This window comes from Trichoderma atroviride, chromosome 2, assembly GCF_020647795.1.
Source record: "Trichoderma atroviride chromosome 2, complete sequence".
Classification (NCBI taxonomy): Eukaryota; Fungi; Ascomycota; class Sordariomycetes; order Hypocreales; family Hypocreaceae; genus Trichoderma; species Trichoderma atroviride.
The window spans coordinates 1,637,923-1,661,591 of record NC_089401.1 but is presented as its reverse complement, the minus strand read 5'-3'; the positions used below and the strand labels follow the sequence as shown (position 1 = coordinate 1,661,591).

The following is a 23,669-nucleotide window of genomic DNA, read 5'->3' as shown; positions in this document are numbered from 1 at the left end:
CTCCCCCAAACACCCTTATGAAAACTCCAAGTACTTGCGATTTTTTTCTTTCTTCTACTTTCCTTATATATTTATATATATGCATATATATATCTTCCTTTCCCTTTGTATGGCTAGTCGTGGTTGGCCACAAGTTAGATTATACCCCCTCAGATGGACGCAGCAAAACGGAAAAAACTAAAAAAAAAAATTTCACAGATTGTGGAAACACAGATTTTGCTTTTATAGAATAGAAGGGGGTCGCTCTGTGTGTTGAAGTGGAGGGAGGGAGGGTTTGGATAGCTGGGTTTTTCAAGATGGAGAATCATGATGGAAAATCATGATAATGCTATACTATTATTCGAATTGAAAGAACGTTAGGCGGCTTTTTTTTTTTTGGTTGTTGTTTCTTTTGCGGTGAATATGTATGTATGTGTATGCTTGTGCTGTCTTGTATAGCGCGTGTAATCAAAGTCAGTTATTATTCACTCTATATTACAACAGAGACGGCGGACGATATTGAGACCTCCTAATGGGCAAAGGTTGAGGCGGAATGTCCCGAAATACTAATTGCAATTTGTCACATGGAGGGGCTCGGTTGGCCAGTAATGCCTCAATAACATCCATGCGTTAATGCATGTGGAGGAGGGCAATACGAAAGCCGCAATTTAATGGTAAAGGGAGAGAGGGCTCCGATACACAATAGTAGGTAGTACGAAGAGTAAGTCCACATGTAAGATTGTACGACCCAGAAGTTGGTATTTTATCAGTTGGGATGCACAACAGAATTTGCCACTCTTTTCATGGGATGGGCTTTTACTGGAAGGAGAGCAGAAAGGTCTGCTTTTTTTGTTATACAACCAAGTCCATGCTTGTAGTAATTTTTGCTTTTTTCGTCATATATCATTATGAATTGGTGGTCCTTGCTTCCCGAGTTACAGAAGTGCTAAACGAGGAGTCAGCTGAAATACCCCCTTGCGATTATATTATGACGAGTACTTTTCATGACGTCTTACCGATCAGAGGCTATACTATTCACATAGCTATTCCGCCGGAGAATGTATTGCATTTTCTTGCGCATGAATAGCGTCCTATGGCATTAACCGTGACTTTCATGAGCTAAGTATGTAGATCAGAGAGAAGAAATATTACTGATACTACGAGCCTTCAAAAGCGTTGCAGCAATTGACCGTCACGACATGGCGCGAGCAGAAGATCCTCGCTAATGTTCTGTTAACCCTGTTCATCGACTACGTACGCAGGGTAATGATTATGGTTATACCTATTCTGATAAATCTTACTCGCATCATCCTAGGCTTTCTTTAATAATTCTCCGTAGTAATACGTGCCACATTGTCGGGAAGTCAGATGGTGACACGACAAAGAGAGCTGTTGGCACCCACGACAGCGGGCCTCCTTGAGTTGATAGTGTCCCACACAGTAGGGGAAAGCAATGAGAGGGTTTCGTTTCGCGCCGGGGGGGGGGCCGAATTCCGAGTAAGGATTTTAAGATGCAAAACAATATCCAAGGGAGCAAGGCTTTCTAGTGCTAAAGCAGGCATTTGGTGTTGGCAAGAAGGATTGCCTGGCGCGTACCAACTAGTTCACACGAGCTACAGCCACTTTCTGCCGGCTTCCAGTGTTTCAAGCCATCATCTTTTCCAGGGAGAAGAACAAGTTACTTGTGCGTCCCATGACCCGCAGAGCGGGCGCCGCTGCTGAGGCCGGGATATTTTGTGTGGCTTGTGTTGGTGTTTATGCGTGCTTGTGTTGGTGTGTAGAGCAATGCGCCTTTTAAGTAGTCGCACAGAAAAGCCATCTGTCAGTTTGGGGGCCAGCAATAGTACATGGCGTGAGTGCTTACTATGTGATATTATGCTGTGCTTGGGGAACATCTGTAAAGCCCATTTGTGACTATTGGTTAGGAGAGAAATCTGGGAGGTGAGATGCCCTGTTATGCTATGCTGTATTTTGTACAATTCAGGGAATCTCACTACTATTACGTATGGGGCGCTTAAGATGGAGAAATGTAGGACGATTTGGATAATTATACGTCTACCGTAAGAAAGTGCATTATGGTGAGTAATAGGTACTACTATTTGCAATTGCTTCGAAGCCTTGTTGTGAGCATGGCGTTTGAACGTGCACCCCCCCTGAACAGGAAACTAGGCCTGCGAATCCTTGCTCCAGCCGCCCTGCAGCCAAGGTTTGACCCATCTAGGCAAATAAGCACATTCACTTACACTACTTGGGCCAGGGAGCATAACCTGACCAGGCTCCTCAACGTGGGTGGACAGGGAAGAAGCCGTATGGATACGACTGTACGTAAAGTCATGTTTACACGTGCCGTAGTAAACCTCAATGTTCGAAATACGGAGTACCAGGGAGCTGGCAATGCCTGGCTCTAGCCCAAATATCTCCTCCGGCCCGCCGCCGCGGACGGCTCTTTGCCGTCGCATATTTATGGCTTGAACTAGGTACTAATACTAGTGGTTATTGCAGGTCGTGGGGGCCGCAACAGCATGCAGACGACTAATACGGAGCAGAGCACGCATATCGGACCCTCCCTGTGCTTCCACCGCGAGGGTCTTCTCCAAGACAGACTCGCAGATCCAAGCAATAGCAGCCACAGGATACACCGAAAAAGATCACAGTACATGCACAGCAAAAGCAAGCAGCGTTCAAAGATGCTGCTTTTGTGCATGCTGCTAATGCAGCTCCCGGGTCCCGAGCCGTTTGCTCCTCCTATCCGAGTCGGGCTCCGTGCATGTTTTGCAGCACACCCTCTTGCCGTTATGCCTCTTCCTACTGGCTGGATGCAGACCCAGAGATGAGTTTACCATGCTCCGTAAAGCTGGGCCTATTCACAGAAGCCATAGACAAGGATGCCCTGTTTGCCCTTCCTAGACCGCGTATGTAGCCAAGGTTCGGGTCATGTTGCTATTTGAAATTTCCTCGGCGGTTTCAAAATCATGCGGCGAAAGTGCGGCGTGTCGAGCCGACATCTGAGATCTGCCCGACCAACCGGGAGAGCACACGCGCTCCCTGGGTCTGGGTCGCATGATCCCCGGCCGCCATGGCGTGGTTGATATGCAACGCTCAGAGTCCAGTCCTTTTGAGGGGGGGCACGGCCTGCAAAGTATTACAAGAGTGTACATGTAATAGCAGGTGTAAACAACATGCACTCTCTCTCCCTACAGATGATACTTGTCCCTCACTAGAGGCATACCGCACTCGAGCTAAAGCAGGCCGTTGGCGGGTACATGTAATAATTGCCCGTTCTCCACCGGTCCCAGTGGTCTGGGATTCTGGCTTTCCTGCGGACCAAGAGGCGCCGTCCGTCGGCCTTAGCCGCCACCCGCTCGCTAACAACGTGGGATGGATCCCTTGGGCTGCCTAGAAGCCTACGAGATTGGGCCTAATGCAGGTAATGTTCGTCAAGTATGTGACTCTCTTGCCTCTGGTTACGACAAAGCTAGCCAAGAGCAAACTGTATACTGGTGTTACCCATCCCGTCTTTGATAGTTTGAAGCCCGTCTCACTCTTTGCCTGCTCTAGTCATCATCATCACCTCCTTTCCTTTCCTTCCCTTCACATCCCCACTTTACCCAACCAGCTTCCCGGGACCTGGAACAGGACTCGAGTCTTTCTGTTTGTATCACAGGCAACGTGGAATAGCCAACGGGTTGCCGTGGCGGTCTAGCTCTGCATGCTCTAGTTGTTAGACATGGCTCGCCTCCACTCCCGGCAGAGATGGATGTTTAATTTGAGGCTCTGTAGTTTCACACTTGTATACGGCCTTGCACCCCTTTTGGTGAAGCACTGAAGCATCCGTGCGTAGGTATTTCTGGGTCCTGGAAGCGCTCAGCTGAGCATCTAGGAAGGGCCTCTTGAAAAGACAAGTAAATTAAAAAGAAAAAAGAAAAAAATTGGGCAAACGAAACCGGCCTCTGTCCGACCCCCCTGTCACAAGGGCACGGCCATCGTACAGCAAGTGCCGTAACGTGTAGCACGCAGTGAATCGTCTCTTTTGCGCATCATCGTAGACCCGGCTATTTTGTTCTGGGTCCCCCTTTCGTTACCGCCTGCTTGGTTCGGTGTTGTCAGTGTGGATACAAGTCTACGGGCATGTCAGTGGCCGTGCTGTTCTGTTCATTTGCTCTCAGACAGCCTGGCCTGGCTCCGCCCGGCTGTTTCTGCCACCTCTGGCCTTTTCCGTCTTTGATACTCGGGCTCTCTGCATGTGTTTTGTGTTATTAGTGCGCCGTACCGTTTGTAGCATTTGCAGCGTCCTTGTCCCTTTTTCTTGTTTTTGCGAGCATCGAGTGCAGGTATTTGCCAAGAACGGATTTGACAACATATTGGTTGGGTTGCGCCATTATATTCGATTTTCTTCTCCTCCTTGTTTGATTCGTCTGGACACGCACTTGCACTCCTTCCAACTCTCCGACTCAACCTCGCTTTTACCCAGATTACCCTGGCAACAATCTTGAATAGCCTTCTTTTTCGATATTTGAGCCTACCAGTTGAAAATGGGAGACCACCCGCATCCACTGCCAAATAATGGCCAGACGTCCTCACAGCTGGAAGGCTATCCATTCACCTTTCACTACTCTCCACCTAGTTCAAGTGGCGAGAGCTGCATTGAACCTGATGTATGTTATTACGCCTTTGATCCTTTCCCTTTCGGCCGGTTTGATGACGATAGTTGACGCTTCTTTTGCTAGCCCCAGGCCGAAAGCATGTACGTAGACGACGCCCGATTTTATCCCCTGAACTCGTCTTCTCCACCTTGTTGTTCTTTTTTTTTTTTTGCTCAGAAAAGGTTAATCGAAACTTCTAGGATGGACTCGTCCATGTCTTTGACTGAAAGCATTTACAATTTCCCGCGACATTTTGGCCGTACCTATCACGCGTATAGAGAAGGATGTGAGAGACTACAAACTCCCAAGCACTACGGATGCACCCAGCTTGGCCACTACGGGCTTTTAACTGACTCGAGCCGGTGCTTAGCGTATGCTTTCCCCAACGACAAACCAGAGATTGAGCGACTGGCTTTACAAGATGCGGCGTTCATGAAAATCATGAACAACAGGCTCTATTATGCACCGCTGAATAACTATCCTCTTAAACGCGTCTTGGATATTGCTACTGGCGCAGGAGACTGGGCCATTGCAATGGGCGATCGTTTCCCAAATGCTAAAGTTGTGGCTACGGACTTGTCACCAATTCAACCCGAGACCGTGCCTGCAAATGTCGAATTCTATGTGGAAGATTCGTGAGTATTCGTTCCCACTTCTATTACTTTTCATACCACCACTCTTCTTCTCCAGCTCTGAAAGCTTCATATTACCAGCTCGCTAATTGATTCCATCTACTCTATATCCATAGATCGGAACCATGGGACTACAGCGAAACTTTCGACTACATTCATACCAGAACGACGGGTGCTTGTTGGGAGTCGTTTGAGGCTCAGATTGCCCAACAGGCCTTTGACACACTAACGCCCGGCGGATGGCTCGAGTCTCAGGAATTGTATCCCGTCCCCCACTGTGATGACGGCACTCTCAAGCCAGATAGTGCGCTGGGACTGTGGTTCCGTGACTTTCTAAACGCTGCGGCTGAGGCTCGGCGGCCATTGACGGAAGCAAGCAGTCTTCGAAGCATATATGAGCGGGTGGGTTTCGTCGACGTTCACGAGCGTGTGTACAAGATCCCACTGAATGGCTGGGCTAAAGATTCCAAGCTGAAAGAAGTTGGCAATATGATGGAGCTGAATATGCAAATGGGATTGAGTGCCTTTTCGTTGGGCCTGTTTAACCGCATATACGGGCTAACTCCCGAACAGATTGAGGTAAGATATCTTTGATGTTGATTAATTTTCAAGCACAAAACATGGCTAACAGTGTGGTGGCTACAGGTGTCCCTTGTTGAAGTCCGACGAGACGTATCCAATTCTTCGATTCACGCGTACCTGCCTTTTTATATCGTTTGGGGTAGAAAGCCATTCCCAGGAGAAACATGAATGAGGTAAAAGCAAAATGAAATTGCCCATCATACATTCCTCTCTTTGTCTATTGTTTTCAAAAACAACACATTGGTCATGGGGACACTCGAATAGCATGGATGCTTGGATGTTTTGGAAAAACGTCACACCGCCGGAACGGGTGCGGCGAGGAAAGCCTGCAGCTTTTGATGTTGATCACACAATATGTCACGCCATGCATGAAGTTATGATAGCGTTGGAATTTGTCTTGACAGGGATGAAAGAGGCTGGTTATAACCTCCGATAAGGGGTCCCTTGGATCTGAGCGTTTTATTTTTCAATAGAGATGATTTCATAAATGGTCTCAATGTTTCTTCCTTGCATTTGATTTCCTCCACATCATCGTGGATCTATAGTAAGTAGTGCGATCAAACCTAGTGTTTAACCAGCCACTGAAGAGCCTTGGCTTTGCTATCGGGGAGAACTTCGACCAAACGTTCCTGAGAGAGAAACTCGTGATCAGCGTACTCAAAGCCAGGCACGACAGTTTCCGAGATGAGCAGACCATCGCTATTGGACTGGCCATCACCATCAGCGAGTAGGAAGCTCGCTTTCCAGACGCCCCCTTCCACTACCCACTGCAGCTTTTCTCCGCGCTCCACGTTGTGGCCAACGATAAAGGATTCAATACGGCCATCTGGGTGGATGAGGACATAGCGGCCGCGGCCACGGTGAAGGCTGTGGATGATGCGGCTTCGGTTTCGGTGAAACGAGCCCATGGGCCGGTTGGGGGTCAAATAGTAGAAGATTGTAGTGGAAAGTCGCCGCTTGGAAGCGTCATAGTCGGCGGGGAGGCCGTTGACGAGATCAATGGTGCGCTGCGAGAGGGGCGTCTCGGGATAGGGCGATGGGACGAAAGTGTTACTAACATCGGTGACGGCAAAGTAGCCGCCTTCGACGTGCTCAATGAGCGAGAGAGACTTGATGATGGAGGTGACGCCGGCAGATTCGGTAGTAGAGGAAGATGAGGGTGTAAAGGTGGGAGTGATGAGTTTGAGGGTATTTGCCTCGTCGGAGTTGCTCATGTTGGCGGATGAATGTTGTCAAGACTATGGTGGATTAAGAGACAGAAAGGAAGTTCTGAACTGTATGAACGCAACTAAACTTGATCAATGCTTATGGCCTGCGCAAAGATGAGAGCCAGAATCAAGCAAAGTTTCAAAGAAAGAAAGGAGAAGAGTAAGATTGGTGAGTTCACAAGTCGTTTAGGCGCTGATGCCTTAGCTTACAGGATCTAGCTTCATCTTGGGAAAGGTAGGTTGCATCATTCGGATTTTAGAATAAGCTTGACAGCTGCATGAGCCTTACTGCTTTTGTATCTGAGTTTGTTCGAACAAGGCTATTGCGCTACTTTGAATCCCGCAATATAAAGAAATCAAGGAATACATGGAGTAATTCAGACAAACTTTGAAGAAAGTAATCAGTAATACGCCCTCGCGGCTCTGATTATTTGACATGTTGAGATGACGATGAGATGGCCAGTCAGAAAGCAACAGCCTGGAGGTATCGGAGAATTCTTATCCTGGCCCTGTAGCTTTCACCCGAGCGCACTAACACGCCACTGAGGTGCCGCTACGAGCCTTTCCCAAGGCCTGTGGACTGACGTATGCAGCTCCAACCTGGCACTAAGCCCAATGGTCCCAATGGTAGGCCTGCTGAACTAGGCAGTACCTCGCGAGGCATCAACCTCTGCGAATCATCTCGACTTTGTTTCTTCTTCATCGCCCTTCTTTCGCCTCACCGTCCAACACCTTCGTAACCCCCGGCGACGCCGCTTTTCCCTGGAGGAGGCACCGGCTGGGGGGAGCAGCACACAAATATAGCAGCGCAAATTGTCTCGCGAGATGATCCCCCCGGCACTTGTTCCGGCGCAGCGGCATCGTCCGTTTATCGGACCAGGTCCCTCGCACGGGAATCGTGCCGCTGCTGGCCTCTACTCGATACGCTGGTCCCAAGCCGAGAGGCAGCATCAGCTTTGGCAGCAATTGGCGCGCCTTGTCTCAATCAGCTCGAAGAAATCGCCCATACCATCACGATTCGGACGAGCGCCTGCGCAGCGCAAAGCCCCTCGTGTCCAATGCCTTGGCGGGCAAGTTCACCAACGCAGGCACTGGTCGCAGCTCGCGCTCCCTCGTGGTCGTCACAGTGGCTGCTGCGATGGCATTCTACATGTACAATTCGCAGACGGTGCCAGTGACGGGCCGGAGGCGCTTCAACTTCCTGTCGGATACGCTGGTTGCGCAGGCCTATTCGAGAGCGGCTGAGGCGATTGTCAGGCAGGTGGAGGAGCAGGGAGGGCATTTCTTGTCAGACTGGGACCCGAGGACGATTCTGGTCCAGAGGGTCATGAAGCGGCTGATTCCCGTCAGCGGGATGGAGAATCTAGACTGGGAAGTCCGAGTGATTGCGGACAGTCGTGAGTTTCTGCTGCTCCTCTTGTTGGTTTCTTATTGTCGCTCTCTGCTGATACATGGTGTTTTGCGCAATGCAATAGGAACGGCCAACGCATTCGTTATCCCCGGCGGCAAAGTGTTTGTTCACAGCGGCATCCTCAACGTTTGCCGCAGCGAAGATGCCCTCGCGGCTGTCCTCGGTCACGAAATCGCACACAACACGGCTTCCCACGCTGCAGAGCGACTCTCTGCCGCGTGGGTAGGCAACCTCACGGCCGGTAGTCTCTTCTTCCTTGCCGGGGCGCTGCCGGGCCTGACACTGTTCGGCCTGTGGAACGTGATTGGAGGATACTATCTGCAAGATTTGCTATTCTACCTACCCATGGGCCGCAAGCAGGAGAGCGAGGCCGATTATATTGGGCTGATGATGATGGCAGAGGCCTGCTACGATCCTCGACAGGCAGTTGGGTTCTGGCAAAGGATGGAGACAATACAGCGGCTGGGCGGGCACGAGGTTCCCGAGATGCTTAGCACGCATCCATCGGTATGTATCAGTCGTTGCCACCATCAATTGTTCCAAGTTGAGAAAACAAATTGGAGAGCTAATAGAGCATTGTTACGAAATAGAACGAGCATCGGATCACCAAAATCGAGCAGTGGCTGCCGGAGGCAATGAAGAAGCGCATGGAGAGCGACTGTAAAACGACGTCGGCGTTTGCAGACAGGTTTAGAGAGGCGTTGAGGAAGCGACGGCCAGTTGTGATTGAGCTGTAGCATACATACATAGGCTCTGATATATAGGAGGAAGATATTACATGGCATATTGGACATTCGAATCCACTCATAGATGAATAACAACTTGGCGATGCCACTCTCACATGATGGAACTGGGTCATTGGTTTAAATTGATTGGACATTGTTTGCCAAGCATCAACCCAATCTGACCTGCAAATGCAGTGCCAGACTGAACAATCAATCTACTGCACGAATATAAATATTATTCCATCTAGCCACAATCTCGGGGTCAAACGTGCATGTAATCGGCAGATGTGTGCTCTTATAGCATATGACAAACCTCGGCTCACGAGACCTTTGCAATCGGCCCCTCATCATTCGTCAGGCCACCCGGTTACCCCAAACCCGCCAAATCCGGGGCGCCTGTCCACTGAGCCAACCAGGCATAGCGCTGACCCTCTATCGCCTGTCGCTGTGCGTGCCGAGGTAACTGGGGCGCCCTTTTCCCCAGTGAGCTCCGGCATTTCTACCGATCGCCGTCGTCTTCTTCTACTTGTCATCTTACTTTTTTCAGTCTCCCCATACTGCTCTGCGACGTTGGCGAAAGATTTCAACAGAGATCGATTTTTGGCCAGTTTTTGCCTTTCCACCGCCCGAGCTCAAATCGCACCACGAAAATAACAACAAAATGGCCGACAAGTCTTTCACCACAAGCGATGTCAGCTCGCACAAGGATGATGCGAACGGCTACTGGCTCATTGTCGAGGACGGCGTCTACGATGTCACAAGTGCGTTGCCCCTTTTTCTAATATCCTCTCCCTCTCGCGCGCGCGCAAGAGAACGAGTACAGCAGAAGAAAAAGAAGATAAAAAAAATGGGCTTTAACTAACGAGAGCGCAACCTCCAGACTTCCTCGAGGAGCACCCCGGCGGCTCCAAGATCCTGAAGCGCTTCGCCGGCAAGAACGCGACCAAGGCGTTCTGGAAGTACCACAACGAGAGCGTGCTGGAGAAGTACGGCGGCAAATACAAGATTGGTACCGTCAAGGAGGCCCCGAAGCTGTAAAGGGAAACATACATCTTCTTTGCTTTGTATACATGCATCTTTTGTCGGATTTCACGTTTGGGCGTTTATGTATATATACCTCTGGTAATAGACAATTGGATACAGCCAAAGACATGCGATAGCTGGGGTTTTCCGATTTTCTTTTCCTTCTATTGGCTTGAGCTGGTACCTCCATTTACCTATGCGTTGCTGATCCGTGATATTCGGCGTTTGAAACGAGACCTAGGGGTTAAGAAGTACGCTGCGTAGATTGAACAGTCAAGTGATTATCTTGTCAGTGTGTACAACGCGCTTCTTTTACATCCCTGAAGGATATGAATGTCATGGACGGAGTTGGCTGCTTTATATTTGTGACTGCAAATTCAGGAAAACACTATTTGGTGTTAAAGTGCAATGATTTTTTTATATGCTTTGGTCCATTTTCTTCTGAAAACAATATGAATAGCCGGGCCTTGCACAAGAGTTTGATAGTAGCCGCATTCGGGGTGGGTTGCACAAATGGGAGCAGCATTCCTATACATGTATGTACATGCTGAACTGGGTAAAGTAGTAGCCTAGGGTTAAAATATATCGATTACATACGTACATGGGTACTATAAGATAGGATAGAGATGGATTCGGATAGGAAAATTGCTAGCCAATTGTCATGAGTTGTCCGAGTATTGGCCTCATCACGTTCTTGCTCCTATGCGATTTATCAAGGAACAGTCTATGAAGTAAATATATTTCAAATATGCTAGAAATACTAGCTTCCTTGTAGACTATTTGTATCTGATAGTCTTATAGTAAGATAGATATTCAAGGATACCAGGGACTGCTACACCGTTGTACAATTTTTAGGATTCCTCTTTTGTCACCTGCTAGGACGTCTTGGTAGATGTGAAAGGACATGGTCTTTTTACTCCAAGATTAGAAAATGCTTGCCTTTTTACTTCCAATCTGTCCAGACTGCCCAGACAACGAAAACGCAGATCTCACCTATAATATTCGATCATATAATCAACAAACCCACGCCAAATGTATGAAACAAACAAAACCCTACATCAGCAAAAAGCCTCAAACCACTAGTTTACAAACTTCCATCCGAATGATTGGTGGATTTCCATTACTTCGATGACTTGCTTGATTCGTTCCATCTCTCGACTCCAGAGACTGGCGGGCCAAACTACAGCCGCAGCGAGGTTCCTGCGCTAAGCACGCCGGCACCGTCACGTTATGCCCAAAACAGGCCTACGCTGGCGAGCCGTGGCAGCAACTTGCGAGCAAAGCACTCGTGAGAAAGACTTTGCGAATCCATTTCTGCGGTCTGGAGCCAAGTGGAGAAGATGGTACTCAGCTGATGGCCCAGAGTGTCTGCTCACGATGGACACAATTGATATAAATGCCCACTCGACTTCTTTTTCTTTTCCATTATTGTTCCTCCATTGTCGTTTTTAGTTTCTTCATCGATTACTATCACCTACTATACTATTGGTGGGGCAGCAACTTATCGTCGTTTCTACCTATATACTAGATACTCATATAATTCCTCACTTATAACCAACCCTTCATAACCCCCATCATACTCGCAACTCCCATCATGGCAGACCTCTTCGACATCCAAGCCCAATCCGCCCGCCTCGAGCGCCAAGGCCTCCCCCCGCAATCTCAGCAATACAACACCCTCCCGCCTCTCAATCTCATCCACGCCGCCGAGGCCTCCTTGCCCAATCCATCTGACCCAAGCTACCTTTCCGGCCAGCCTGCCACCAAAGTTGCCTCGCACATCACACAAGACATTGTCCCAGCGTTATGCGGCCAATCTCAATCGAGCCGCTATTTCGGCTTCGTCACCGGCGGCGCCCTCCCCGTGGCTGAATGGGCCGACAATGTCGTCTCCCGCATGGATCAAAATGTCCAGGTCCATTTGCCTGAGCAGTCTGTATCCACAATGGTCGAGAATGCTGCTCTGGAGATGCTGCTGGGCCTGCTTCGCCTTAAAGAATCGGATTGGAAAGGCCGGACCTTCACCACCGGAGCCACGGCCAGCAATGTGCTCGGCTTGGCCTGTGGTCGAGAGGCTGTTGTCGAGAAAAAGGGTGCGTCGGTGGGTGAGCTGGGCTTGCTGGGCGCTTGCGCCAAAGCTGGAGTCTCTGACATTCAAGTCCTTACCAGCGGGGGCCACAGTTCGCTCTCCAAGGCAGCGAGCATAGTTGGTCTGGGGAGAGCTTCGGTCAAGGAGCTTCCTCGAAGCGCAGCCCAGCCTTGGAAGTTGGATCTTGACGCAGTGGAGAGAGAACTGGGTCGTCCTGGGGTGGCGAGCATTATTGCTGTTAGCATGGGAGAAGTGAACACGGGTGGCTATGCCCTTGACAATGTCGACGAGTGGAAGAGATTGAGAGAGCTAGCAGATCAACATGCTGCATGGATTCATGTGGATGGAGGTACGTTGCCTCCTGTATACACCTATATACAAGGACAAAAGATGGCCAAAACAAAGAGGGACAATCCTCGTGGTACTAACTTCTCTCATTTCAGCCTTTGGAATCTTCAGCCGGGCCCTGGAAGAGGACCGAGATGAATATCGACTGCTTCATACTCGAGCTCAAGGTGTCGACATGGCCGACAGCATCACAGTTGATGGCCATAAAATGCTCAACGTTGTATGTAACACCTGCATCCTCCACTTCATCCTCAGCCCTCTTTAGAAACCAAGTCGCTTTGTATCGCTAACAATCCTCAGCCATATGACAGCGGCATGTTCTTCACCCGCACCCCGTCTATCCTTCAATCCGTCTGTGTCAACCCAAACGCCGCATACCTAGCCTCGGGCGCAGTAGCCAGTATCCCATCTCCTCTCAACGTCGGCCTCGAAAACTCGAGACGCTTCCGCGCGCTGCCAGCCTACGCCGCTCTCCTCAGCCAGGGTCGCCCTGGCTATGCCAAGCTATGCCACAACATGGCCCAACTATCGCGGAAATTGGCCATCTTCCTGAGAGAGTCGCCGCATTATGAACTCCTCCCTGACGAGAGCGGTGACGTTGAGGAAGTCTTTATTATTGTTTTGTTCAAGGCGAAAGATGGTAAGCTGAATGATGAGCTGGTTGCCAAGATCAACGCAACGAGGCAGATGTACGTGAGCGGCACGAGCTGGAAAGGCGAAAAGGCTGTGAGAGTCGCCGTCTCGAACTGGATGGTCGATATTGAAAGAGAGTTTCGAGTCGTGTCAGCGCTTTTGAACGCCGTTGCCGAGGGCAGAGAATTCGACATCGAAAAAGTGTAAATAATGTAAAAAGAAGCCGGCCCCCAATACGGGTATCGTACAAGAGAAGGAAAAGGAAAAGAAATCCAATGCCGATAAAAGAAGAAATAAATCATCGCTCATAGTTCGAATGCGCTGCCCCATGCCATGCCAAGAATCCATCTTGCTTCCATCTATATTCTCGCACGTCCCTTCAGTTTTCTTTCTCTCCTCTCTTAACCAAACTTCTTGGACCCTCCCTTCTGCGACAACTTCTTGCTGCCCTTCTTCCCCGGCCCAATCAGCTCGAGATGTCCCGCCCTCTCGCCCAGCAGCGCCTCCGTCTTGGCCACCATGCCTGATGTGAATTTCTTGAGGAGCTTGTCGGCGCTGGGCTTTGACTTCTTGGGCTTGGTGACCTTTGACGCCTGGCGCTTCGAGTGGATGGCCTTTGGCGCGGCGGCCTTGTTGGACTTTTTGATTGATCCTTGCGCCATCTTTCGATTTGAATCGCAATGGAGAAAGACGGACGAAGGAGCGTTTTCTGGGTGAGGTAGCGTGGGATATATTTTTTTTTTTTTCGACTGGAGCCGCCGATAAGCTTAGATAGTAAATCATTGCACCGCCGACTTTTTGCCGAAAGCGCTGGCGGCCGCTAGTAAGCTTAGCTGCTTTAGCAGGCAGCTCTTTCGACATGTCTTAAATCATTGAACCCCAGAATCTGAGGATGAATTAGAGAAATACCGGGTCAAATACATGTGTATTTCTACTTGGAAGTTATTTTACTAAAATAGGAGACGCGGTTAAATCATTCCGAGAACCCGCAGTTCATGAAAAGAGTAAAGGAGGAAGAGTGATATTCAAATCCCAGTTCTAACTACAACGCCGGCTCTGTTGTTTTCACTACATAATTGAGGAGCAGACCATCAAATCCTACCTCTATATACATGTATCCATGTACTCAAACACCATTTTGGCACAGCGGTCTCAATTTTACCAGCCGTCGCCCCAACCATCATCATCCTCCTCCGTTTCTTTAGGTGTAAGATCAATCTTCTTAGCCACAGGCTTTGCCGCTGGCTTTGCCGCAGGTTTCGCGGCTGCTTTTGCTGCAGGCTTTTTAGCCGTGCTAGGTTTTGAAAGTCCTTTTGGCAGAGGCTTGCTGGGCCCCTTTTTCGCTTGCGCCGCCAGCCATCCAGCGAAATCGGGCTCATCTTCACCGAATGGCGTTGCAGATACAGACGCAGATGCAGATGCAGATTTATTGGTGGCGGCAGAAGGCGTATCAAAGGTATCGTCATCCGGTAGATCGCCCCATGCATCACCTGCATCGTCGTCGTCGTCGTCGTCTGGTAGGAATTGTCCAGCAATTGCACTGGCAACGCTAGGAGTCGATGGGCCGGAAGTTATAGGAGGAGGTGATGCCACAGCTTGACGGTGAAGAGCCGATGCTGATGAGGTACTTGGTCTCTTCATCTCGGGCTTGGGCGATGGGGAAACAGCAGCCGGAGTTGGTACCTCTTCTGTTTGCATATCTCCAGCAACGGCAGTCAATTTGTTTGTGAAAGACGAGATGGCCCATCCCGCCCAGCTGGCTCCAGGAGACGCACTTGGCTGTGCCGTGTTTGCTGGCACAACGGTAGCATCAGCCGGCTGAGGTGGCGGCAAAACGGTGTCTGGCATAGCAGCAGCAGCTTTGCGAACTTTTTGTAGATAAATGTCCATTGTTTTAGATGCTTGGTCTCGGATCATCTTTTCTTTATCAATCAGAGCTGGGCATACCACCGGCAAGACTCGAATAGCGCAGTCATCTTCAGTAAAGTATTCGGCTGTTGCAGCCAAAGCCATAAGCGCAGCATTTCTGGCATGCACGAAGGGATCCCGCAAGGAACGGGTAAAGGCAGCTATCAGCACCTTTGATCTTGAGGATGTCCCGAGGTTCTTTGCAATCTTGCCAAGGCAAATGGTTGTGTTCGTACGAATACCAGGCTGTTCGTCGTTTGCCGTCTTTGCCAGCTGCTTCAGAAGGTCGCCATTAATGGTTCGATCTGATAGTTTTCCAATGACGACCAGTACTGATTTCAATGTCTGTTCTCGAACCACAGGGGCTGCGTCTGTAAAACCGGTAGCCTTGTATCCTTATTAGCATCCCAACCTCTTCAACGACCAGCAAGCAACCTACTAGCTGTGGAAATATCTTGTCATTAACAATTCTCTGCGACAATTGTTCAATGATTAGGGGAAGGCCGTCCAACAGGCATACCCGGATGCCTCGATCAGGATTGGCAAAAGCGCGAACAATAAAGGGTGTGATTTTCGATTCAAAATCATCCGAGGGAAGTTTGGCAGCTATTTTCAACACAACAGTAAGAGCTTTGGAACCGCCGCCGCCGAATTCAACAGACTTTACTAATTCCGGAAGAACTTTGGCTTTGAAAAATTCTTCAGGAAAGTCATCCGTTACTTGCTCCAATGTGCTAGTAAAGCCGTAAGTTATATGGAAGTACATGGTTATAATGATGGTAGGGAAAATGCTTACTCGAGGAACTCATCTCGCTCATCAGGGTTTTTCATTCCCAGGTTGTCTACTCCGTCCGTCAAATGGATCAGAGGAGTATCAAAAAAAGAGCCAGATCGGCGCCCCATGTCAAGGAAATTGGCAGCACTTATCCGCGCTTTAGGGTTGGCGTTGCAAAGGCGTCTGTAGGCAGTATGCATTGTAGGGGGTACGTTTTTTGTTTGGCCAGCCTGATCTGGGCCCAGAAAGTCGCCGTTGAAAACTTCAAATATCAGGGTTCCAAAGTTGAAAGAGTCCAGGGCGTAAAGAGGATGTGACTTGGTCGCTCCCCATCCTCCTTGAGCCACTTCTGGCGGCGCATATCGGCCAGAGTCAGGAACCAAGCTTCCGTAGCTCTGGGCAAAGGGTTAGCAAATTGTAACTTTGTTACCTGGACGATCCAGCAACTAACATCAAGCGTGGTCTCGCTCTCCTTCATGTTGCTTAGAACTTCAAAGCCGCCCAGTCTCCACTCTCCGCTTTCTGACGTATATATTGAGCCGACTTTCAGGCTTCCGTGCTTTGAGGAGGCATCGTCGTTGATAAACTTGAGGGTTTGCTGCACAACAGTCAGTACATGGGTATTGCAGATGCTGGTTTCTTAGTAAAATATTACAGCGATTGTGTATATTCCCCATTTTATCGTCTCGGGACTTAAGCTCTTCCGTTTAACGTGCCATCGAAGAGGAACAACGCGCTCGGTGGCAATGTAGATGTATGTATCTGTCTGGTTGCTTGACAATCAGCTCCGAATCGTGGCTAGAGTGGTCGCATCGCATCGCATCGCATACCTCAACAGTGTCTAGGACTTTGATAACGCCCGGGTGTCGCAATGTTCGCAGCTTCCTCAGCGCATTCTTTGCGAGCGGCAGCTGGCTCTTCTTCGCCGTGATGTCGAATGAGAAGATGCTGCAGTTCGATCCATCCTCCTAAAACCGCAACGGTAAGCCTGTGTAATGCATGGCCAGCCCTTTGTAGACATGCTCACCCGCCTTGTTCCGTTGTATAATGTCCAGATGGACTCGTCTACGTCGACCTTGTCGCCGAATGTGTAAGGGAAAGGAGGGCCCTGCGATATGGCCGAGGCCACGGCAGACTTGAGAAAGTCCATGTGACGGAGATTCAGTCGTAGGCACCGGGGCGGCAGATGCGCAAGTCGAGCTGTGGTAGGCGAGGCGCAGAGTGTGAGCTTTGCATGTCCGCCAAAGGAAATGAGGCTTGCGACACCATCTCGACGACGTGTAGTTCCAGCAAGCTCCCCGCGCTACCACGTGTCAAACACCGCCTATGCTCGCTGTGCTCCGTAGCACGAACAGCTTTAAGCGACTCGCGCCGCTAAAGAAGGGCCGCTTTCAGGGCCTGATGCGCCGCTAAGGCATCGCCCCTAACTGAGACTGAGACTTGCCCGTATAAGTACCTAGCAGTACTTCGCGGCGGTGCACAAACCTCTGCATCGCTGCAGATCCGAGGGTTGCAGAATCTTTCTAGACTTTCGCACCCCTGGCATCGTGCTCTGCCATCTAAAATCTGACCGCTGCTGCTGCGACCCTGATTCCGCCATGGCCGTGACAGCAGGCAGCGGCGGTGTCTTGCATCGCGACTTTCCATGGAGGTCACATTCACCTCAGCCATGCGAAATACCGGCCTCTCGACAACCCAACCCAGCGCCAATCGCTCTTACTAAGCCGTCGACGGCCCCGTACGATTCAGGTACAGCTACTTCTGCCTAGCGACCTCTCCAGAGCAGCTAGGTGCCCGTTGAAAGGGCGCTTGGGCCACTAGCGACAACGATGTGCCTTCGACCAGCAAACCGACGCCGGCGCTCCAGCCTTGCACCATTTCCTCTCTTTTCCTCAACGCGCATAACCGCCGAGGAGTCGGCGCAGCTGGAACCTGGCACTTGACGCCTGCTTGCCTGATGCCTTGCACTTCTCCGGCGTCGGCCTCTGGAGTCTCAAGTTACCGCGGACAAGCCCGCCTGCCAGAGACCCCTGGAAAATCAACGCAGATATTTGTGCCGTGAGCATCCTGAGGTGGGATCCGGGGCTGGAAAGTAAGTCGTTTGGTTTCACTTCACTTTTATACACATTACCCCTTTCTGCCTTGCGCAGATGGCTCGATATAATGGATGATGCTACCATGGTAAAAGGTCTGACCGAATGGAACCTCCTGGTTTTGGTCTCCTGTGTCTTCCTGAGCGTTCATCTCTCCACGGAAACGCGTCAAGCAGCTACCCTTGCCAAATTCACGGCAAAGAATCTTGTCTCGTATTCTTTGCTGGGAGGCTTCAAAAGAGCTGCGTATCAAGAATATTCGCGTCGCACACGGAGTCTCTGCCCTCATCGCCTCCACGGACTGAGACCAAAGGCCGCGACGGACACTGCTTGTTCACGCGAGCAAAAAGCTTTCAGGAAGACGCTTGATTCCTTAACCGTTGCTGTTCTTAGCCTGAAGTCACAAAAATAAACTGAAAAGATCTGACATTTCAAGAGCGAGCCCAAAATCATTTCTCTTGCGCAGACATTTCACCACACAGCCATGCTGACTAATTTGCAGGATTTCATTTCCATTTTCAAACCTGATAATTCCATTCGGGTGGCTGTGGATAAATTCTATCCGGATGAATTTTAGCAAACGCAACGCGTTGGGCTGCTTGTTAGAATTTTGCACCGGTGCCCCCCTGGCTACCGCACCGCAAAATCTTGGATGATAAATCATCAGCCCTCATTAAGCGGAACCCTAGGCCTCTTACCTGGCATGGAATGGTATTCGCAGACATCATCCGGATTCTGCTGTATGATTAGCAAGGTCCACAGACATGAATCGAAATGAGGCCCTGAGAGCCAGGGGAGGATGCTCTGTTTGGGGCTGCGAAGAGCCCATATTTGCAGAGTCTCTCTGCTCTAAACACCAGACGGTTGGCCATAATGCTGCTTTCAAGCCTCCTGGCGCTGAGCCAATGCCTCGGTCTGTACACAAGGCAAAGAGGACCCGGCGCTTCTCCCCCGGACGTACAACGATTGGTCCCGCACAGAGTAATCTTCAGCGATCCACGCCTTCTGCATATCGGAACGACTCCACTCTGGCACACCCTGCTAATGCCACGGAGGTGCCAGCTTCAGCTTTTGCTCGTCAGTTCCCAAAACAAAACCCAAGCCATGTTCTTGCGCATCCAGCGTCACCAGCAACAACAAAGCCCGTCATGACAAAGCAGGTCCGAGCAGCCACAGAATTCTTACCGGCGGCCTACGCAGTCACGACAAGGTCTGCACTGTCGGAACCGCGAGAGCCTTACTTTGCATTGAGGCCCGATCAGGGTCATTCTGCACATGTACATCAAAGTCGCAATAGAGATGCGCCAGCGGGCCAATATGCACCACCAAACACCCTTCCCAGAAAACACCTCGCCCTTATCGGCGGCTTGGTTGACGTTGAGGAAGGATTGACACCGACTTTGAATTTACCTAATCCTCCACCGACTGCCTTTTCCATTTCGTCCAGTATTGTTACAGGTATTAATGGCCCCCCAACGGCGACTTCATCTTCTCGGGCTGGAGACACAAGCTCGGAGGAGTCAAGTTCCATCACTGTAGCTCAACCGCCAAGCCGGAGAAAGCCGGAGCCGATTAATAACAATAGGCGTGAGGGACCTACTATCCACGTATTCCAAAAATCCGATCAAATTTTGCAAAGCAAAGAAAATATTCCAATTCATATATCTCCTTTAAAGAGGAAAGCCGATCTTTCAGATACGCTGCCAAAAATCAAAGACTCCCTTGTTCAACAGAAAGGAGACGGACGCTCTACTCTATTGGAAAAAGAACGGCAAACAAAAGCACGAAATTCAAACTATCAAGAAGCCATCTATGGAAGCGCTCCGCCAACCAAATCTTCTAAATGTCAAAGCCACGTTCCTAGTAGTGAGCAAGCTGCAAATCAACCTCGTACCCCGAGAAAAGTCCAGATACCAAATACGCTGGTATCTACAATAGAGACTGTACAGACCAATGATAGGGGCCAGCTTGAAAATCATACACGTGTGCAAATCGAAATCTTGGATTCCGATGACGAGACCATCATTGACATTCCTCAACAACCACAACAGCCCAAGCCTTTGGCAGCTGCAACAAAAGATGCACAGAAGAATATGGCTTGTCCAGCTTCCACTATTGGAACAGACGGTTTCATAGTGGTGGACCAAACAGTGGTGGACCACACGGTGCTGGTGGCAACGCAGGCGATAGCAGAGGAGCGCAACAAGGACAAGGCCCGTGTCTTTGACTCAGACGCCTTTGATGCAATGATATATCGCCAGTCTACGCTCCGTCCGCCGCCAGGGGTTGCGTCACAGGCTCCAGCCCGACCGAAAACGCCGGTTAAAAAACCTCCTGTTGAGTATCGGAGGCAGTATTTGCCAATTAATCCCGCAATTCATTTACCAATTAAACGATCTGAGGAGTGGCACACAAAAAAAGGCACTAGAGATCCAAGCCCGCGGAAGACGCAAGGCGTGGTTTGGAAAAGTCATTGAAAGGCGACGGTGGCTACGAGCAAAAGAAAAGGCGGAGGAAGACGAGCGAAGTGCAGCTAAAGAACCAAATCAAAAACCTTTGCGCATAGACCCGCAACCCTGGTCATACAATCGAGTCATCGATTTTGGAGATGTTCCTCACGAGGAATTGCCAGAGGATGTTCTACAGAACCCCGCGTGGGCTAAGGCGTGTGCCTGGCACCGAGAGAATCATGCAAAGAGGATTTTTCGAGAGCGCGCAGCCAAGAATGCAAATCGAGCAGCATGGGATCAAGCCGAACGTGTCATGGAGGATGCCAAACTAGCATTACAAAAGAGCCGCGGGCCTTGAAATTACCAGGCTTGATTCACTACGAGTGCTGGCTTTGGCGCATTCTCCCCGGCTCTCTGTCCTGACATATCGGTTCTGGCAATATTCTTTGCTGCAACAGATCTAATATAAGAGGAAGCATTTGCAGTTGTAAAATCTATGTTCAATGGAGTTATGGAGGCACAAGACAATAATTGGCGCATATGGAGAAGGTTGTTTTCCTCTTTCTATTATTCTCTTATATTCATAGAAGTAGATGGCCTTGTGGCCAAGGAGGGGTGGCATTGACTTGTCAGATATTCGATTCAATGGTTTATATTTCTGGACGACAAGCCCTGCAAGCGCAATATATAAAAAGCTGTTCTGTCATCAAAAGTGCTGTATCAAATACATGTTGGTTGCTAATACAACTTTCTCTCATAGCTCAAGATCTAGCTCATTACAACTCCGTATCTCACAAGTCCCAACACTGCACCAAGAAGTATCGCAAGAGGCGCTGGGAGAGCAAAGTGTCTGCCCCCAACATATGCCGACGCTGCGACAACCACCCACCATGGATCATCGCCCAGGCTTTTCCCGGACTGGAAGCCCTCGTCTACATATCCAACTTGCCATATTCGGTACACGGCTGTATAAATGAAACCAACTGCGCCTGCATTGATACCTCTGGACCCGGATTTCACCCATGGCTTGCTTCTCAAGACCTTCCAAACGCCCATGGTGCCATGGACCAAGATCATCCCTGGCAAGAAGATGCCTAGAAACGCAATGATGGCTCCAAGAATGGCGGGTTGTCCATTGTTCATCGCGGCGAGGGCTCCCAGGAATACGGCAAAGTTGAAATTCGGTCCTGGAAACGCTTGGATGATGGCGAGCCCGATAAGAAAGTCGCGCGGGCTGACCCATCCTTCGGCCACGACATATTCCCGCAGCAGGGGGAATCACCACCGGACCACCGCCAAAAATGACGGTTCCGGCGAGACAGAGATTGGCAAAGAGTTTGTACAGCATAGAAGGGCTGTGCAAAACTCCGCGGAGCACCATTATCACGGTGAAGGCGGCAAGGAAAGTTGCAATGACAGCAGCTCCAGCTTTCCATGAGAAGTTTAGTCGATACTCTTGTGGTATGGTGCGCCGTTGAGGGTCAGTGATAGCTGTGATGGAGTTATTGGAGCCTCTCCAGCCGTCTCTTTCGACTGCCTCATTCCCCACTCCTGTTGATGATGGGCTCGGGGATGTCAGAATACTTTTGATGAATCGGCCGAGACGATGAAGCCAGCGGAAGTCATGTACAACGGCAGCGAATCCGGCCGCAAACATGAGGGCTGGAAAGTACCAAAGCGCATTATATAGCAATCCAGCAGCAGCAGCAACAAAGACAATGATCCTAGTCAACCTGTCTGTAATTGCCTTGTTTGACAGTTCAACCGCAGCCAAAGCGATGATTCCAACAGTCGCGGCATTCAGCCCAGAGAGCAGGGCGTAAACTGCGCGAGGCAGCGCAGTGTCTATGTTGGAGACACCAATGGAGAGGGCGAACATGCCCAACGCCCCGGGCAAACTGCACAGCAAAGGGTTAGTACCATTCAACGACTGTCTCTCCAATACGGAAAATCTAGACTTTTTTTTTTTTTTTTACCTCCAAAGAAAGAATGCAAGCAGGGCTCCGAATACCCCGCTGTGAATCAAATTGATGCAGTAAACCATCTTTGTGCTTCCTGGTCCTGATAGAGCTTGCGAGACGCTGAACAGCTCCTGGTACTATGAGATGAACTATCAGTCTGCTAAATTGAGCTGGAAATTATCTCCATTGGCGCATACCAGCTGCTCGTCGATCCAGTTAAGCTTCAGCACAAACTTGTCATGCAGCTGTTTTCAACGTCAGACTACAATTTGGCTTTATCGTGGTTTTGATGCGTACAATCTTGAAATGGACTGGTGGTCCCCCAAAGGCAGTCATGCCGAGATGCCAGTTGTTCGAGATGACAGGCCATGCTTGAATGAGGGTCTTTTTGACCTTGCTTTCCCAGTAACTAATAGACAACATTTTTTTTTTTACCACGACAGCATTCGTTGTCTATTTCTCACTTGCTCATGAAAATATCGGGAGTAGGACTTGTGAGATTGCGGAACGTCGCTCGATGTTCCGAGCCATTGGGCTAGGTTATAGCATGAATGTAATTCTAGCCATGATTGCGTTAGCGGTTACGCCATACGCTGTGCTTCTAGCGTCATCCAGATATACAAGATTAATCTGCCAAGGAATAATTCTTAGTAAGTAGCCTACTAGCTACAGTGATATAATAGAGGATTTTCCGCTTATTCTGGCTAACAATGGCACAAATACTTTGCGTAGCTCGACCTGAACTTGATGCATTCAATCAACTAATTATAATCTTGGCGGAATATCAGGTTGCAACTCCCCCTGGGAAGATATTGTATATTACGGCCAAATGGATATAATTACATGGTTACAGAGTTGGTAAGAAAACAAGCGGTCTACCAACCTAGTAACATATGACAACTTAAAGCCAGTAATTACTTTACAGTTGCGCAAAATACGGGCTTGTTTCAAGCAGTATCGTACATCAACCTGGCTCGGAAATAAATGGTTAATAACTCATTATTATTCTATAGCCCTGTTATTGAAAAGCAACTTACAAAATAATTATGTTACGAAGATAATGTTGACCCAGTAACATTAGCAAGCCTACAACTGAAAAATAGTTATTTATCTAACTTTGTAAGAGTTTCTGCTTTTTGGAAGTCTTTCTACACTTGAAAACAAACAGGGTTGTACAGGGCTTCCAAACTACAGGTATTAGCCTAGTCT

General features: G+C 49.5%; 9 protein-coding genes across 11 annotated transcripts; 5 read left to right on the top strand and 4 right to left on the bottom strand.

Annotated features, from left to right (window-relative positions):
• Nucleotides 1–4,511: 4,511 nt before the first annotated feature.
• Nucleotides 4,512–6,004, top strand: TrAtP1_003301 (uncharacterized protein; the record flags this gene model as incomplete). Its single annotated transcript, XM_066111827.1, has 6 exons — nucleotides 4,512–4,634; nucleotides 4,707–4,723; nucleotides 4,823–4,908; nucleotides 4,993–5,257; nucleotides 5,371–5,833; nucleotides 5,900–6,004. 6 exons carry the CDS (start codon nucleotides 4,512–4,514, stop codon nucleotides 6,002–6,004), a joined length of 1,059 nt encoding a protein of 352 aa, XP_065967906.1.
• Nucleotides 6,005–6,399: 395 nt separating this feature from the next.
• TrAtP1_003300 (uncharacterized protein) lies at nucleotides 6,400–7,050 on the bottom strand (the record flags this gene model as incomplete). Its single annotated transcript, XM_014087813.2, has 1 exon — nucleotides 6,400–7,050. The coding sequence occupies one exon, from the start codon at nucleotides 7,048–7,050 to the stop codon at nucleotides 6,400–6,402; it is 651 nt and encodes a 216-aa protein (XP_013943288.1).
• A 599-nt stretch (nucleotides 7,051–7,649) lies between these two features.
• On the top strand, nucleotides 7,650–9,427 carry TrAtP1_003299 (uncharacterized protein). The gene is made up of 2 exons (XM_066111826.1): nucleotides 7,650–8,962; nucleotides 9,046–9,427. Exons 1-2 carry the CDS (start codon nucleotides 8,183–8,185, stop codon nucleotides 9,190–9,192), a joined length of 927 nt encoding a protein of 308 aa, XP_065967905.1. The 5' UTR covers nucleotides 7,650–8,182; the 3' UTR covers nucleotides 9,193–9,427.
• Nucleotides 9,428–9,469: 42 nt separating this feature from the next.
• TrAtP1_003298 (uncharacterized protein) lies at nucleotides 9,470–10,386 on the top strand. Its single transcript, XM_014087811.2, has 2 exons — nucleotides 9,470–9,941; nucleotides 10,061–10,386. Exons 1-2 carry the CDS (start codon nucleotides 9,842–9,844, stop codon nucleotides 10,216–10,218), a joined length of 258 nt encoding a protein of 85 aa, XP_013943286.1. The 5' UTR covers nucleotides 9,470–9,841; the 3' UTR covers nucleotides 10,219–10,386.
• A 943-nt stretch (nucleotides 10,387–11,329) lies between these two features.
• On the top strand, nucleotides 11,330–13,967 carry TrAtP1_003297 (uncharacterized protein). Its single transcript, XM_014087810.2, has 3 exons — nucleotides 11,330–12,641; nucleotides 12,736–12,860; nucleotides 12,941–13,967. The coding sequence occupies exons 1-3, from the start codon at nucleotides 11,798–11,800 to the stop codon at nucleotides 13,478–13,480; spliced, it is 1,509 nt and encodes a 502-aa protein (XP_013943285.2). The 5' UTR covers nucleotides 11,330–11,797; the 3' UTR covers nucleotides 13,481–13,967.
• On the bottom strand, nucleotides 13,675–13,935 carry TrAtP1_003296 (uncharacterized protein; the record flags this gene model as incomplete). The annotated part of the gene is made up of 1 exon (XM_014087341.1): nucleotides 13,675–13,935. The coding sequence occupies one exon, from the start codon at nucleotides 13,933–13,935 to the stop codon at nucleotides 13,675–13,677; it is 261 nt and encodes an 86-aa protein (XP_013942816.1).
• Nucleotides 13,968–14,157: 190 nt separating the features above from the next.
• On the bottom strand, nucleotides 14,158–17,395 carry TrAtP1_003295 (uncharacterized protein). The gene is made up of 7 exons (XM_014087312.2): nucleotides 16,984–17,395; nucleotides 16,787–16,924; nucleotides 16,612–16,722; nucleotides 16,408–16,554; nucleotides 15,978–16,351; nucleotides 15,621–15,915; nucleotides 14,158–15,568 (listed from the first exon to the last, which is right to left on the bottom strand). The coding sequence occupies exons 1-7, from the start codon at nucleotides 17,104–17,106 to the stop codon at nucleotides 14,432–14,434; spliced, it is 2,325 nt and encodes a 774-aa protein (XP_013942787.2). The 5' UTR covers nucleotides 17,107–17,395; the 3' UTR covers nucleotides 14,158–14,431.
• Nucleotides 17,396–17,401: 6 nt separating this feature from the next.
• Nucleotides 17,402–21,235, top strand: TrAtP1_003294 (uncharacterized protein). Its single transcript, XM_014087809.2, has 2 exons — nucleotides 17,402–18,048; nucleotides 18,552–21,235. The coding sequence occupies exon 2, from the start codon at nucleotides 18,814–18,816 to the stop codon at nucleotides 20,524–20,526; it is 1,713 nt and encodes a 570-aa protein (XP_013943284.2). The 5' UTR covers nucleotides 17,402–18,048; nucleotides 18,552–18,813; the 3' UTR covers nucleotides 20,527–21,235.
• On the bottom strand, nucleotides 21,236–22,969 carry TrAtP1_003293 (uncharacterized protein). Of its 3 annotated transcripts, XM_014087397.2 has the most exons (4): nucleotides 22,758–22,969; nucleotides 22,658–22,705; nucleotides 22,476–22,597; nucleotides 21,236–22,397 (listed from the first exon to the last, which is right to left on the bottom strand). In XM_014087397.2, the coding sequence occupies exons 1-4, from the start codon at nucleotides 22,881–22,883 to the stop codon at nucleotides 21,395–21,397; spliced, it is 1,299 nt and encodes a 432-aa protein (XP_013942872.2). In that variant the 5' UTR covers nucleotides 22,884–22,969; the 3' UTR covers nucleotides 21,236–21,394. The 3 variants fall into 3 exon arrangements, with proteins under 3 accessions (XP_013942872.2, XP_065967903.1, XP_065967904.1); XM_066111825.1 differs by having other exon boundaries at nucleotides 22,476–22,705; XM_066111824.1 differs by having other exon boundaries at nucleotides 21,236–22,705.
• Between the last annotated feature and the right edge of the window lie 700 nt (nucleotides 22,970–23,669).

Excerpts from the sequence above, each read along its gene's own strand:
- TrAtP1_003294 (XM_014087809.2), top strand. The coding sequence starts at position 18,814 with ATGAATCGAAATGAGGCCCTGAGAGCCAGGGGAGGATGCTCTGTTTGG.
- TrAtP1_003295 (XM_014087312.2), bottom strand. The coding sequence starts at position 17,106 with ATGGACTTTCTCAAGTCTGCCGTGGCCTCGGCCATATCGCAGGGCCCT. Across the intron at positions 16,925-16,983 it reads TATACAACGGAACAAGGCGG|GAGGATGGATCGAACTGCAG; the intron begins GTGAGCATGTCT and ends TTGCGGTTTTAG. Across the intron at positions 16,555-16,611 it reads GGGGAATATACACAATCGCT|CAAACCCTCAAGTTTATCAA; the intron begins GTAATATTTTAC and ends ACTGTTGTGCAG.
- TrAtP1_003298 (XM_014087811.2), top strand. The coding sequence starts at position 9,842 with ATGGCCGACAAGTCTTTCACCACAAGCGATGTCAGCTCGCACAAGGAT. Across the intron at positions 9,942-10,060 it reads CGGCGTCTACGATGTCACAA|ACTTCCTCGAGGAGCACCCC; the intron begins GTGCGTTGCCCC and ends CGCAACCTCCAG.
- TrAtP1_003299 (XM_066111826.1), top strand. The coding sequence starts at position 8,183 with ATGGCATTCTACATGTACAATTCGCAGACGGTGCCAGTGACGGGCCGG. Across the intron at positions 8,963-9,045 it reads TGCTTAGCACGCATCCATCG|AACGAGCATCGGATCACCAA; the intron begins GTATGTATCAGT and ends GTTACGAAATAG.
- TrAtP1_003297 (XM_014087810.2), top strand. The coding sequence starts at position 11,798 with ATGGCAGACCTCTTCGACATCCAAGCCCAATCCGCCCGCCTCGAGCGC. Across the intron at positions 12,642-12,735 it reads ATGGATTCATGTGGATGGAG|CCTTTGGAATCTTCAGCCGG; the intron begins GTACGTTGCCTC and ends CTCTCATTTCAG. Across the intron at positions 12,861-12,940 it reads GCCATAAAATGCTCAACGTT|CCATATGACAGCGGCATGTT; the intron begins GTATGTAACACC and ends AACAATCCTCAG.
- TrAtP1_003293 (XM_014087397.2), bottom strand. The coding sequence starts at position 22,883 with ATGTTGTCTATTAGTTACTGGGAAAGCAAGGTCAAAAAGACCCTCATT. Across the intron at positions 22,706-22,757 it reads CACCAGTCCATTTCAAGATT|CTGCATGACAAGTTTGTGCT; the intron begins GTACGCATCAAA and ends CGTTGAAAACAG. Across the intron at positions 22,398-22,475 it reads CTTGCATTCTTTCTTTGGAG|TTTGCCCGGGGCGTTGGGCA; the intron begins GTAAAAAAAAAA and ends TTTGCTGTGCAG.